Source organism: Motacilla alba, chromosome Z (genome assembly GCF_015832195.1).
Source record: "Motacilla alba alba isolate MOTALB_02 chromosome Z, Motacilla_alba_V1.0_pri, whole genome shotgun sequence".
NCBI lineage: Eukaryota > Metazoa > Chordata > Aves > Passeriformes > Motacillidae > Motacilla > Motacilla alba.
In genome coordinates, this window is record NC_052046.1 from 13965767 (window position 1) to 13981915 (window position 16149).

The 16149-nt window shown below is 38.9% G+C and overlaps 1 protein-coding gene across 8 annotated transcripts in view; it reads left to right on the forward strand.

The window, feature by feature from the left end:
- Positions 1-16149, forward strand: part of GHR (growth hormone receptor) — a 150731-nt gene that overhangs the window by 76969 nt on the left and 57613 nt on the right. For all 8 annotated transcript variants that reach the window (XM_038125367.1, XM_038125369.1, XM_038125364.1 and 5 more), the window contains one exon: positions 9719-9798. In XM_038125367.1, the coding sequence (XP_037981295.1) occupies positions 9729-9798 (70 nt within the window). In that variant the 5' untranslated portion in view covers positions 9719-9728. The remainder of the gene's footprint in view (positions 1-9718; positions 9799-16149) is intronic.

The following is a 16149-nucleotide window of genomic DNA, read 5'->3' on the forward strand; positions in this document are numbered from 1 at the left end:
ACAGGAAATGATGGGCACCGAGACAAAGCTCTGTCAGTTTTCAATATGCATTTCTAATTACAACCTGGCATTTCTCTTTATCTCCATTGTAGACAAAGTCATTGTAGTGCTGTGATAGCTGCAGGTGCCCACGCAGATTTACTGGGAGGTAAACTCTCTAAACCAGTAACTGTTCAGTAGGTCATTGACTCCAGAGACTACCAGGCATGTCTGTTTCGATTATTCCCCTTAAAGTGCAGGCTGGCTTCATCATTCAATGAGCAATCCAAACTTGTCTCCCCTTCCTTAACAACAGCCACATTTCAAAGCTGTTCTGGATCCCATGTCACGTACCCTTCTACCTCTCCAGCACAGGCAAAAAGGCTTTCCGTGAGCCTTCCCGTACTTCCTGCTCATCAAATCTAATCCATGCTTGCCTGCCTCACAGGATGGAATCTCCCCCTCTCATATATAAATACTCAGGATATAAATAAATAAATAAATAAATAAATAAATAAATGTCTATAGAGAGAGAGGATATAAATAATGAGCTGAGTGCTTGTGAAGGTACACCTTGAGGTTTCATCAAAACACCAATATGCCTGTGTGCATGTGTGTGTTAAGTGTGTGCAAACACATGGACACAAACAAGACCCCACTTCTGCTGCTTCCTTGGGAAGAATTTTTTTAGGACCTGTGATAACTGAAACAGCTAAAATAATGCCATGATGTTACAAAACGTGGATTGGAAGAAGTTCCTTGAAGGCCATGAAAAATCAAACTGTGTATGCAGTTTGTGCATTAGATTGGCTTTCAGTAAATTCTGTCAGCAAAAAAGCTAGTCAGGCTCCCTATATTTGGATATACTAGACACTCTAGCCCTGGAAAAATCTTCAATTAAAAATTAGCAGCATTCCTCCTACAGCTCTTGGCCTAAAACGTGTCATCAACAGCTGTATCATAAAAATGCGTATCAGAAGTGATTGTTTCAGTATAAAAGTTTTAGAGATCTTGTTTGGATGTTATCTAAAAATGTTTGTATGTTTTTAAGCCACTTCGGTAAATGTGGGCATAGTCTGTCTCTATATGTGAGATGCTTCATCAAAACATACTTTAAATTTAAAAATTGAGCATTTTGTATTCCAGGTCTTACCAGTGCAAGTGGAGGCAGAAGTTAACAGACTTTTAAAGAATTTTATGAAAGGTTTGAACAGAGATCAGCTTTTCTTTACAAGTTATTTCTTACCTCATGAAAACTTGTTTTGGCAGGATGGCATTTAAAAATACTGAATGATCTTCTCCACTTGCTCATTTCATTCAGTACTTCTTTCAACTTTGTGCTGATTTTCACAATTAAGGATCTAGCTCCAAATCTCTCTATGTGTTGATATGAAGTAGTTTAAGCAGTTGTTGAATGCTTTTTTTTTTTTGTAGCCTGCTTTTGGTGGGTGCCCACCATTTATATATTCAGATTTGTGCAGACTTAAAAGTGCCAAATCAGCAGTAAACGGGGAGAGAACAATGGTGGTATGATCTCAGGGAGGACACATGGAAAGCCAATCATACTGTTCCTTATTAACACAGAACTTCTTAAACAGATTGCAGTTATTGTGAAAAACAGTTGCATTGAATAGGTGTGCTCGTATGTTAAATCTGCATCAGTTTAACTGAAATTTAAAGTTTGCTTCAATCTGCATATTACAGACTCAAAATAAATGAATATACATCATATCTTAGAATTACATGAGCTGAAGGACATACAAAACTGCACTAAATTAAAATGCAGTGATTACTGTTAAACCTTCTGTCAGGAAGATGATTCTTTTCCTGGAGACCAACTGATAGTAAGTATGTGAGTGCTTGGGGTCCTGAGTGGTCATGCAGAAATGCACTCACAAATGCTTTGTCTGTCATTTACTAGCTTTCACTTACTGTGCTGTTTAAGTTAATGACTTCCTAAATGTCATACAGGTTCTGTTATGTAGTCTTTAATCTGATTAGGAGCACACAAATAATTTAGCGTGCGATTAAATCATATAATTAATTTGTCCCATGGTAATGAGCTGTTAAGTAATTCCATTAGTCTAGGGTAAATACCAGGCCTTGAACTTAAATTTTACAACTTCTTGAAGATTTTTTTTTTCCTAGAAGAAATGTTGTGTTTTTTTTTAAAATAAATGCTATTTAAAATTAAAAGCCTGTTTGCTCTGATTTCCTGAAATTGCTCTTTAAGCAAAAATCACTGGCTATTACCAAACTGTTCAAAAATAATTAAACTCCTGGTGATCTCCAGTGAAACAAAATTGGGTTCTAGCCAAGCATTTTTGAAAAAAGCATCCTGAATTTCTTCCAATCACCTTGAACTCAAACCTGTCTTACAGACTTCAAAGAGCAATATAAGGAAATCAGAGGGAGCAGGGTTTTTGTGTTAAAGAAGAGCTCCAAGAGATCAGATGTGGATTTATTTATGGTGTGTGCTGAAACCTAACTGACTATATTTGCCCAAGTACCAGGTAATGTGTTTTTTAATTTGAGTAATAATGCAGATACTGGCACACAGGAGAAAGCTTGCAGAGATTATGCTGACTGAACAGTGGAACTGACCTGCTGTGTAATGATGATCCAACAGCACATATAAGATGGTTATTTGTTATCAAGCATAAAATAATCCTGTTTGTTTTCCCTCATGTTCCAGCCTAAACTCCCAGTGGTGTCACACAGGTTGCTTTGCACCATGACTCCTGTGCTTCATTATTTTCTCCTAATTTCTGTGAGAGTGCTAAGCTCTCTCGCAGTGCTAGGAGAATTACTTAGCCATGCTCTTATGTTAAATATATAATCTTGCCTACTTGAAATCAGATGGTTTTTACTGGTTTGCTGGATTGGGTCCACACTGCTGTAGTCTTGATGGGATTTGGACTTCAATGCCAGCAAGACACTGAAGAGATTTTGCTTTGTGGCTTGGGATTTTTTTACAGAGCTGAAAATATAATTTAATCTCTTTATGTAAAATGTGAATAATTATCTCAGTGGAAGGTTTTTGCGTAAAATCACTTTTTTTTTTAGTACTGATTACTAGGGGTGTAATAGATACAGACTTAGATATTTCTCTTTGCTTTCTTGACGTGATATTGGACATTAAATGGATGCATTTTATTTCTTCAAACAGACTGGAATATACATTTGCTTATGTAAAGAAATTCTAGCGCTTTTCTTTGCAATTCATTGTACAAATGACAAAGCAAAGAGCACAATTTTGTCTTTTGGATGACTGCTATCTAATAATAAATAAATAAATACTAATAAATAGTAATAATAATAACTAAATTACTAATAATAACTAAAAAAAAAACAAACAGAGAAGCCTTGGAAGAATTAGTACTATAGTTGAGAAAGTGATTGCAGCCTGAAAAACTTACCATTCTCGCAAATAGGCCTGAATCCTCCTCAATGATACAATTATATGTAAAGCTGAGTATCTGCTCAGCAACTTGCATCTGCATGTTATGCAGCTAAATGTTTGCACTTTCATCTGAGATGCATTTATTTCACTGCTTTGATCTGTTTTGAGGGCTGAAAGGCAAACAGAGCAATTGAGTCTTTTCCAAGTTCCAGTTTTTCTATCTGTGTAGCAGACAGTAACTTAAGACTATAACTGCAATCCTCTTTTTAGAAATTGTTTTCTGATGGAGAGATCTACTAGTCTTAGGGCTGAGATCCTCCTTCTGTGTCCCTAGTCCATTAGGTTACTACTGTCAAAGTACAGCACATTTTATTGTAAATAAAGAAGTGATACATCACGTGCCACAGCTATCCTTAGACTTAGCCAAGTTTTTGGACAATGACTTTAAAGAGCTTTCAGTACAAGCCCAGAGCAATGTCCAAATGTGGATCCACTGAAGGGCTCCTTAACCACATCAAAGCACTGATAATCATTTGGCCTGTTACAAATTTAAATCAGAATAATTAACAGACACATTGATCCATAGGAAAAAGAAACCCACTAAAAGCACTAAAGGTGTCTCTTACAATAGAGAGAGAAATAAACTGGATGTTGAAAGTAAAATTTAATATACTCTCTATTCCAAAACGAAAAGTTTGTGTAGAAAAAAAAATTTAAACCCATAGTGATAAATTAATTCAATAGATTCCATTTGCAATTTTAACATTTTAAGACTTGAAATCACTATAAATTATTTAGCTGACATAAAGACCTAATTAATAACATAAAGTTGCTTCTGTTCCATAGGTTTAATTTGTATTTATAGTGTACTTTTTTGTACTCCTCAAATTTGCATAAAAACATGCATAGCAAGTGCAACTTTGTGTTTCTTTTGTTGTTAAGGTTTTGACTTTTTTTTAAAGTGAAATATTCCCTTAATGATGTCTTTGGTTGGTTGGTTTTTTTATTTTGGAGTATGTAACTTCTGCTTCTGTGGTATCATTCTTTGATCTTTTTATATCTAAGATAACAGTACACAATTGGTGAGTGGTGTATTTGTCATATCAGCTGAGACAATTTGTTATCTCTGTTTCTTACTGTGGCTGAGTATAGAGCCCTGACAAGGGCTCTGTAAAAACAGGCACTCATCCAAGGGCTGCTGATGACTTAATCAAGCCACAACATCAGCAAGCCAGGGAAGAAGGCTTTAAGTCCATTGCAGTTTTAGATTGTGTTGATCGGAAGGGCTAAAACTAATTTCACTTGCAGCATGACTCCATCCTGTTGGCACTCAGGGGAATGAGGGTATGCAGGCAAAGTGATTTCAGCTATGCACTATCAGCCAAAGTGATGTGAATGTTTTTAGGCAAGCACAGAAATATTACCTCTTGGTGTCACTGGTCATGCCCTGAAATAACTTTTAAGAAATGTTCACACTGTGAAAAACAAAGGCCTTTCACCCAGAAAAATTCTGCACAGGTACATGCACACATATTTAGTAGTTGCAATAAAGAAGATTCAGGACAGATCTGGAAAGCCTGGAGTTATGTTCCCTTCTCAGCACTTGTTCTTATTTGGTGGTGGATCTGCTGGTGTATATTCACATGCATGGCACACTCTTGTGCTATTGCCTCTTTGTGATCTAATGGAGTGATGAAACAGCAGTGTATGGAAAACTCTTCAGATTAATCGTTCACTCAGTAATTTTGTGGTTTGGTTTGCAGCAGAGAGGCTGCTTTTTGTTCTGTGCTAGCTGCAGAGATGCTGCTGTTGCAAGCAGTGCTAAACTGGAGGAGGTTACTGGGGAAAAACTGTCTTATTTGGAGTACCCTGAGTTAATGGTAGTGGCAAAAACAGAAGTGTCATAATAGGTGCAGTTCAATGTCCTTGCCCTTCTCCTTCCTTCTGGTCCTTTCAGGTTTAGAAACTATGTAAAGGTCGAGATGTCACTTTAAACAAGTTTTTCTTATAAGCAGGTCTCCTTCTGGTTTACTTTGAGTGTTAACATTTTTACCTGACCAGACTAGATGCAAACAACTCAGTATGCTGTGACTAAACAGTCTCTTTTCTCAGGGAGCTTCTTAGCCCAGTTTTGCCTGTTTATGCTGACTCTGTTCATGTCCCACTGGAGAGATGTTGTGTTTAAATTCACTTGTGATTGACCTTACTCCAACATTGCTATAGAAAGGGGCCAAGATATTTTTTTTATCCTTTTTATAACTCCTGGCTCTCTTTCTGTACTGAAGTAATTAGCCTGAGCTGACCTCTAGCCAAATGTTTCTGTGGTCAAGTTTCAGCTGGCTTGAGGACAGTCAGCTGCTGTAATTTTTTTTTTTCCTGATTTTAACTCTGTTCATTCTTGCAGGCTGCTGCTGGAGTTGGGTAAGACATAGAATATAATTCTTTAGAATACTGTGTTACAGAAACTTTAAGGGTTTGGTTTTTTTTATGTTGAATAAGAGGTACTTTATTAGTGCCATTTGTCTTTCATAGGCACAGAGGGTAGGTGTTGGGAGGTAGATACTACTGGATTGTAAAAGGTCAGTTTTTTCCTAATGCCTACAGAGAAGCTTTCTCTTGCTAGGTTAACAGAGAAGCCTCTGGACAATACTGCTCCTATTGACAGCAAGCTCTCAAGAGTGTCTTAGGGGAAGGGCAGTGGGTCATTATGGAACAGATCTTCGAGAACTTTCTGCCAAGCAGTAGTTGTCTGATGGTGATGCAGGTGGCACTTCAGAGGACCCTTCTCTCAGAATATTTATTCTGTACCACCAAAAGTGGTATGGTGATGGGGCAGCTTCTGCTTTCCACCAGATTTTATCCCATGAGCCTGGAGCTGTGTCAGTGTAGCTCTCACTTCATCTCAAATACTGCCAGAAGTGGCCATCATAACTGCAGCCCAGCCGAGCTTATGGTGTTTGAGCTGGATGCAGAGGTCGTGTCCCTGCTGCTTCACACCCCATGCAGAGCTCCATTTGCCTGGGTGAGGCCTTGAGTACAAGCCCTATCCCAAGGGCTCTACATTGCAGCTTCAAGGAGATAGCACAACTTGGCCTTTTACAGGGGCTCTTGCACAAAGGGTGGAGCATCATGCATCCATATTTTCAGAGCAGTTACTGTTTTTGAGCTCTGTCCTGTCCATATTGGGTATGTTCAGAGCATACCAGTTGGATATTTTTCACAGACACAACTTGTCTGAATGGATAACTCAGTGGGATATCCCATGTGGTTTTAGGCAAAGCCAAGACAGTGTTTTGTCTTGCTCAGATTCTGGCATTTGTGAGAATCCACTGAAGAAACATAGTTTGTTTCTATATTGCGTTTCACTAACAAAAGGGCAAGGGATGAAGCAGCAATTTTGTTCATCTCTGATGTTTAGGAACTCAATCCTGTGTCCTGTTTTAGAAAGATGGTTGTTTTAGTCAAGGTCTGTGGCTGAGCAGAAAATTTCCCAATAATTGTAGAATTGCTCTTAAACAAGTAATAACTGCTGCTGGAGGGTGGCTGTGCCCTCCCCTCCACCCTGACTGCTCATTCCCATGCCTGTGCTGCCCCAGCTCTGCTCCTGGACTGTGTCTTTGGGGAGTCCTGATAAAACCGGTCTGCAAACAGGTTCATTGCAATAAATGTTTATGGATTCATTTTAACTGGAACAATCTCCTGATGGAGTTCGCTGTGTTGCAGGTATGTAAACAAGTCTACCACTGCAGGAGGGAACAGCAGTACTGGAAGAGGATTGTTTTCCTCTGCAGTAACAAGACCTTACTGAAGTGCAGCGTGTTTGTTGACCTCTGTGATGTGTTTCCAGGCTCCTGGGTTAGTGCTTCAGCTGTCAAATCTTCCAGACTCTACTTGGAAGGAGGCTGACATGGCCACCAGTCAGGTGTCCAGGGATGGAGGGGATAGTCATGCTGTGACAACTGCTTGTGGGGACCGACCCTGGTCCTACCATAGTTGTTTGGTGTGGTTATGAAAAGTGAAACAGAGTGCTCTGAATTATGGATTCTGATCACATTTGTTCTCACAGGAAGACTCCTGTGAGGATTTGACCTTCTCTTGTGGCTATTACTAGGCAGGAAGAAGTAGAAAGACTTGGGAAAAAAGTAGTTGGAAGATTAGCAGAAGCTGATGGATGTGGGAGAACAGGAAAATGGGAATAGGAAGGCAGCACGGCATGCCTGGGTTGTAAAAGGAAAAGGAGGAAAGGAAGGTTGTAAATAAAGTGACGTTGTTCTCAGACCTGTGAAAGAGAAAATAAAACTTTAGGAGAAAGTGGAAGAGCTGAGGGGGAGAAGAGATGGGGTAGACGTTATGTAAGAGGAGAAGAATTGACAAACACTGAGGCACATTTTTATAGTAGATTTATTAATAACATTCAATAAGAATCCTTTAAACAAGAGTACAGATGAAGCAGGGAGATGAACTGAGCTACCTGAAAATGTAGCTGATCTTGGATGAACCTTGTACTGTGGCAATGTAGCTCCTCCATTGAGAGTTAGGAGGACTGTTGACCTGTGGTTTGCTTTATTAGATTTGTCCCAGGTCTGTGCATTCCAACAGATGCAGTTGTCACTTCTGGTCCTGCTCCCCAAGTTGTCTCACTCCCGCACTGCCCCAAATCCTCACTAAAGCACTTTACTTCCTCCCTCCCTCCCTCCCTCCCTTCCTCCCTTCCTCCCTTCCTTCCGCCACTTCCGCCACTTCCTTCCTTCCGCCACTTCCTTCCTTCCACCACTTCCTTCCTTCCCTCCTTCCGCCACTTCCGCCACTCCCTTCCTCCCTCCCTCCCTTCCTGCCTCCCTTCCTGCCTCCCTCCCTCCATTCCCTCTTTTCCTCCTTTCTTCCCTCCATCCCGCCCTCCATATCCCCCTTTAGGGTGACCCATGTCTGCCTGGCCAGAGAAAAGTCCTTCAGGTGCTTGGGCAGTCCAAAGAGCTTCTATAGCTCTTCTCTTAGTATAGCAGTCCCATGCCCACTCAGGCTGGCCCAAGCTTCTCTGAGTGGTGCTGCTGGGCATCCTTGTCCTGATGTGTGTGAGGTGGGGAGTATTTCCTGGCTTGCCTTTGCAGGTCTGGCTTAGGTTCTGCTAGTCTAGAGCAGTTTGAGTAAATGCCGACTCATGGAGTTGGTAATAGTTCTGGGTTTTTTTTCTGATTCCTTCTGTGCTCTTAGTGTAAGAAAATTGAGGGAATTAACGTTTAAATTCAGCATTACTATAGCTTTACATACTCTGCATTCTTGTGTTTTATGGTCTTTAACCGAATTCAAACTTTGGTAACTGTACTAAGCAACTGACTAGTTTTTGACACCCAGATTTGATAGGATAATTTGTTACTTGATAACGCCTGCTTAGAAATTGTTACTCATTAGTTGACTTGGTTCTTTGGACATTTGTGATTTAATCTGTTAGATAAAGAAATAAAATCTCTAAATGAAAAGAGTCCAGTATAGAATCAAGGTCTGTCATACCAATTTACAGTCAGATGTGGAAGTGGAGCTATTCTCTCTCTGCTGCCTCCCTGAGCGAGGTGTTAGTGTATGGTGCTAGCTTGGTGCCACAGAAAAAAAAAATGCTGCCTGACTTGTTTAAACATCCATGCTCATTTTAGCATGTGTAGCTTTAGTTTTGAAGGTCTCTGGTAATCTCCATGGCTATAAATGGTCAGGTTATAATCCATGGTATGGATGTTTTCCCCATACTTCTTATGGACACCTCATGAGGTTTTTGGGAGCAAGGTACCATCTTGTGCAGATGCTTGCACAATCTGCAAGTCCAGCATAGAGCAGCTGCTGCCCTTCACCACTGTTATCAGATGCTGGTGATAATGGCAAGAGCAAAGCAGAGCCTCAAAACTGGATTGTGTGGTGGGGTTGTATGATGTGCGTGCATGTGTGGCACAAATGAATTAAGGAAAACAAGGAGTGTGCTTTTTTTTGCGAAGTTGTAAAGGCTTGCTGCTTTATGCTGGGACTGTAAGTGTTTGCATTCTTGGAGGTTTTAAAGTCATTTGCAGATGCAGTCTATCAATTGACAATACTTGATTTTTCCTTCCTCTGTATTTAATGGACTAAAGATGCATAAGCTACTTCTCTTGTAAATACAGTATTTACTATCTGTTCCAGACTGCAAGATGATGTCTTACTTTATGAGGCAATGAACAATAAGCTAAATGTACTTCTGGATAAATCCAATCAAAAATTCAGTAAAACTAGATAATAGCTTAAGTGTCATATTTGTAATCATATTTGTAATATTTGCTTATAAAGAAACTCTCTTATTGTCTTTTGTTATTACAGAGGTAGGAGTATGGATCTTCGGCATCTGCTGTTTACTTTGGCACTGATCTGTGCAAATGACTCACTTTTTGCAAGTGATGGTAAGTTTTATGATGTCTTTCTATGGCTTTATGTGTGTAGATATATAAATATGTAGCTTTATATAAACAGTAATTTTAGATTGAATTTTTAATGACTGTGCAACTTTCTTGATTGCAGTAACCCAGATACCTAATGTGACAAATGCATCAGTTAATCTTTTTGTAAATATAGTGGGTGAGGTTGGGACATGTTGCGGAATGAAGGTGAATTTCATAGACAGTTTTTGATGTGTAAGCAAGATGAAATTGCAAGAATGAAAGAATTGTGTGGGATTAATTTTTTTTTATATGAACTAGTTTTTTTTTTCCTAAACAAGTCTTCTAGCATATTCATATTTTAAGTTTAATATATTCGTGTCTTAAGCATAGAACTTAGTATAAGTATAGGACTAAGTATTTGGACATACAGAATAAACATTTGAAGACCATATGCTTTGAATCTCAGGCCAATAGGAACAAATTTCATAAGAAATAAACTTAGTAATTCTGGGGTAGAGAGAAATCTATGGGATTTCAAGAGAGCATGTACCACCAACCAGGCAGCTGGGACTGGTCTTTAACTCATTTAACAAACACATGAACTTCAATGGGACTTGCATGTTGTGTCAGATTGATCTGCTTATGCTTGCTATGATCTAATTATCTAAAGAAGTGCAGCTCAACCTGGTCAGCTCTGTGCTGTTCTGGTCTTCAGAACAGACAGCAGTAACAGTTTTCCATAATAACTAATTTTATGCTGACATGTCACTGCTTCTCTCAAAGCTACAGAGCAGCTGCAGCTCTGTAAACAGGTGCCCCTCCTGACTTCCCAATCAAAATCTGTGTTAGCAGAGCAAGTCAGAAAGGGCAGTTTGTCAAGAAATTTTATTAAAGTGGGATGAAAACAGCTTCCACAGCTAACTCTAAATGAAACTTTCAATGAAAATTTCTGATGTCTCAATTTTTTTCTTTAGGTCCATACTTGAGTTTTACTGAGTGCAAATTAAATATCTATAGACTTGCAAGCCATGTTTCATCAGCCTTTCTAGTACTAGTTTTAAAGTAAGGTAGTAAGCCAAAAGGTGGTGACATAGTTGCCTGTAGTCATAACTGGCTTACATTTTAAAGGTATAACCATAGTTCTTTGTCTTGATACAGTTCTGTATTTTCTTGGAGTTGCATACTTTGAATTTCTAGGTATCTTGTATACATTGAAGCACTGGAGAGGCATATGGAGTGTTACTTTGATGTTAATGGAGACATTAAACTAAAATAGGAAATAAAACTCAGGTGATCAGTTCACCGACAATTCTTCTATAAAGTTCATACTGTTTATTAACAAAGAGGTTTGGATACAGAAAACACAAGTGCCTGTTTATTTACTTCAGTTTATTTATTTATATACTGTTTATTTACTTCTATGTGTGTGGCTCCAAATGCTTTCTGTGTTATCAGAAAAAAGAATCTATAAGGCTGCTAGTTAAGGCTTTTTCTTTAGCATTTACCAAACATATACAGAGTGGACAGTAGAAGAAAAATTAATGTGTCCTGACTTCATCCTTTCCCCTGCCATGTCTGCATTTTACAGTAGACTCATTCAACAGTCAAAAATAATCCCCAGGGCAGTCTACTGGACCAACTGATTTCTCTCTTGAGTTTTAAGAGCACATGAGGATTATATGATCCTTGGCAGATGAGCTGTGGTCCAGATGTCCTAACTGCAGTAAAAATCTGTGTTATAAATAAAACTTGACCACAGCATCGTCTGTGTGTGACTTTGTCTATGCTGATGAAATAGTAACTTCCATGAGATTACCTTCAGAACCAAAAAATTAAGAATAATTTGGTTGTTTCTGTGCTTAAATACAAGACACAGTATTAAATATTTATGTCCTGATTTGTTGTGCTATTAAAGGTTGTGTGTGTGAAGGGAATTGCTTTGTTTAGTGATTGCAAATGATTAAATTGCTTCTAATTTTTTGGGCATGTGCTCTGGTGGGAATGTCAGAGAAGGAAGTGTAAATTGAACAGCAGTATTTGAGATAACAGTATGAAAGAACATCCATTTGCTGTTCTTTTGTGATTTAGGACAGAGTATTAGTATTAGACAAGATCTGTTTTATTACATGTTCAGTTTTTTTTTCTCCCATGTGAATTTGATCATATCTACCAAAGTTCTCATGAGGATCCAGCCCCACTCAGGTCATGAATCCTGACAAGCTTACAGTGCTTTGCCAAGCACAGTCTTGCTAAGACCTTTGTATAAACTTAATTAAATGTGCTCTATACTTGTACTATATCTGATATGTTGCCTGATGACTGGATCTATGGTGTCATGGTTCCCTAAAAAATTCACTTCAGTAGTTCTATTTCTTCTGGCAGCAGAAGAGATAAAAATTACATATGCTCGGTAGTCTTGTACCAAAGCCCAGTACTGAACCAGTGAAATATAGACTTGTACATGGGATGCTTTCATGTCTTCAAAATAAACAAAGTGTAAGTTCAGCTTTACAAGAGTGCTTGGAGCTGGCTTTATGCCATGGGGTCAGATCCACCCAAGACAAAGTGAAACCCCATACAAGTTTCCTTCTGGCGGGATCAAGGGAGTGAGGCCAGCAGCTGGCCAGGCAACTGCACAACATTTGAGACCAGATATTGGACATTTAGTCACCTATTTGCTGTCTCCAGGCTGGTATCCAGTTGTGCTGGAGGCTTTCTATTGATTTAGCTTGTTTTTCATGCTCTCCTCTTGCAAAGAAGCTGGCTTCCAGCTTCCTAAACTGAGACTGCAGCTAGCATGAAGTGAGAGGGGTGCCCACTGTCTCTGAGAGGGTGATGCTCGAAGTGTCCAGGTGTGTACACTGCCCCTGGTCTTTGTAATACAGGGCTGAGCAGCTCTAGGACTTTCAGCCTTTCAAGAGGGTTGCTGACCTTCATGTTGTCCATGCCCTTGAGCTGCCTGATGTACAAGTGACAAGGGACGAACAGAGGCAGTGGTAGAAAGAAAGTAAAGGCTGCAATAACAGTCAGGTAATTTCTAATAGCTGCATAATTACCACAGGTAAATGGGTTTTGTGCCTTCAGGATTGGAAAGCTCAAGAGCCATTTTCACAGCTGATTAAGACATTTTTTCAGCAGAATTAGGCTTCTAGGTTGCTTTGAATATGGGTGTTTGTGTGATTTTGACATTTTAGTTTAATTTAGTTGATTAGATACATAAACAAGAGAATATTGCCTCATAAGCAGATGTACATCTGTGCAGTATTAGTTGTAGTTCAGAAAAAAATATAAAAGCTTATATTTGCATACAAATGCACAGTTTGTATTTGAGATTTTACATTAATGTAACTGTGGTGTTTCAAAACCATATCCAGAATTCACCAAGATACTTTGGTTTACTATACCTGCTGACATCAGAAGCAGTTGAGGGGAACTGCTCTAAACACAGATTGAAATAAGTTTAGGAAGCAAAATGAAAGTTGTGATATTGTTTGCTTGTTCCTTCTCTGCATCTGATGAGTGTAAGTCAAATAAGGACACAGAGAAATAAACTGGGAACTAGTCCCAGTTAATAAAACAATACATAAGCTCAAGCAGCTCCAAAATGAATTTCTTCCCAGTGAAAAAAGTGAGAAATATCTTTTACCATATTTTTATGCTAGATCAAAGTTAATTCCATACTATTACAGTTATGTTAATTTATCCTCTGAAACAGCTTTAGAAAGGCATTCATATTTAATTATAGCACAAGAAAAATAATTTTGAGTGAACTGATTTTATACAATGACAATTTTAAGAGCAACAAGCCTTATATTATTGTTAATTTTGTCTAATTGGATTTGAAAAATGTATTTATCTTTTTCCATCACAGCTTTTAAAATTATTTTATGATATGCACAAATATTCTATTTTCATAACGTTTTTTTAAGAAATAGACTTAGTTATTTTCCTTTCTGAAACAAATACAGTCCAATTTTTATTTCCATCAGGACATCAGGATGTCCTTTTGTTTTACTAGTGTCCATTGTTTTACTTTGATGCTTTGTGTGCATTACACATTGATGATAAACCATCTAACTATATGTGTGCACTGGGTATCAGTGCTCCAGTTGCAGAACTGGAGATTGAATCCATAACCCATGCATAGGACTTCAGTGTCATTAAAGACATGCCTGAGCAGCCAAGGCTTTTGTGCAGGGCTCCCAGTGATACCAGTGGACCTGCAGGACATCTGCATCTTCCTGGGATGGTCAGAAGCTTACAGAGCTCTCTTAAAACCTTATGCCCAGGGATCTGACAGATAATTACCATGTCTTTTCAGGTAATTAAATCAACTCTATCAGCTACTCTATGTTCCAGGGCCTGTTTTGACTAACCCTCTATTGAGTATTGGGAGCTTGGACACCTAAGGATAAGATTTATCACAGGGATATCCTCTAGGTACTCAAAAAGTCTGCATAAAACTTGTAGATAGCACACCTGTGCCTTTTAAGCAGAAGCTGGAAGGCAGGCAGAGTGTCCTGGGCAGTCTGAGATAGCTACAGCTGTTTAAGCAACTATATTTTGCCCTATGTGGCATAAAGGGAGCTTAATTTAGGTGTTTTTATTTTGAACTGAGCCTCATCTTTGCAGCTGACTTGTTTCAAAGTGCATAGTTCTGCTTGCTTTTTTCTGAGTAGTGTTAGAGCTACTCAGCCACACACTGTAGGTTTTCTGCTACTGCCAAGGTGAGGGGTCTTCTCACTGGATTGACAGGAAAGCGCTTGGGGTCTTGCTGTCACCATGAAGTTTAGTAGCAGACACATGTTGTCTAAAGGCTTTTGTGACATGCGAAGAAATTACTAGAATTAAATTAAGCAGAAAGGTGCCTTTGAATGGCAGCATATTCTCTTCTAGGACAGGGAAATCTGTCCATCATTTCATGGAGTCAGGAGGTACCTGGCCTGAACCATTCCGAAAAATGGTCTTGCCTGTAAACATGTTTTGTGATTTAGATGAACTCAAATTTTATAGATGCAGTCAGTAACAAACCATTTAGCAAGTATTTGTTGGGGTTTTCTTTAATAACTTCTTTCATAAACACGAAGGCAAGATATGTTTGCATATATTACTATCCTAATCATGTTAGGAAGGGACAAAAGGACAGAATCTTCCTTAGGTTAAGCTATAAACATTCTTGCCTTCTCTTGGTAAATAGTAGTGCCATAATACAGTTGATAGTCATTTGTTCACAGTGGTCATTTTCTCTTCTTAATTCTTTTAGTTTGGTTCATCTTTCTTACGGCCGTTCTCTGTTTTGCCTGTTTTCTCAGTTAAATGCAGCTGAAAACCGTGATCAGTGTGATGCATCCTGGTGGATGGGGGCAGAACTGTTGAGAAGGCAGGTTTAAAACTTCCACCTGAAAACAAAGCCTTTAGAATAGTTGCCCTATTTGCCTATTTTAAGTGTTTCCAAGCAAGAAATGTGTTCCATTATGTAGAAGAAATTGCTACAGACACATTCCAAGAGCCAGAATCAGAAACCTTGGCACAGAGGAGTATAAGTTATACCACTGTGATCTGGCTAAGCCATTTCGGCTGAGGAGAAGATTCATTTTGGCAGAGAGAAAAATAGTATTTCCATCATCACTTTCCATTGGGATTAAGGATGGCTTTGATGACTAGCAGAAAAATCCAAGGGAAGGCCAAGGAAGTGCACTTCTGAGTTACTTTTACCACTCCTGCTTCCTACCCAGTAGTATATATTTCAGGTAAACCATTTGTCTGGGCCTGTGTGGCAGTATCTCATGGGGAAGAAAGGATTTCACTTTGCCTGTCTTTTACAGAAAACTATTTGGGATTTTTAAAAGTGGAAAACACATACTGAAAATTAATTGCAGACAGGGCTATATTTTATAAGAAAACTCAGAAAATGAAAAACGTTTTAAGGTATTTGAAGCCTGAAATTTTGCCCCGAAATGTCTGTATTTAGGCTTGCATCTGAATAGATCCAATGGTTTAAATGCTAACCTGAGATGCAGAAACCTGTCTCCTTTGTCCTGTCTTCCAAACCACATCTGTGACTCCAGCATTTACTGAAGATTTTCAAGGCTTTGAATATCTTCACCCGCAAGCCTGCCAAAAACACTTCATGGACAATCAGCTTCAATCAGACACCCTGTAAAATAACGTACATGCCAAAGTTTCCCCATCCAGTTATCTCTGTCATCCTTAATATTCCTGCTATTGTGCATATTTCCTTCATTGCTCTTTTGTTGCTATCACATTTTCTTCTCTGTTAAACACAGACCTGCCAATTTGCTGTCCTCTGATTGCTGTGTTTTGAGGCAACTTGCAAGAATTAGCAACTCATCAGTGGTTAGTGCCTGGTGT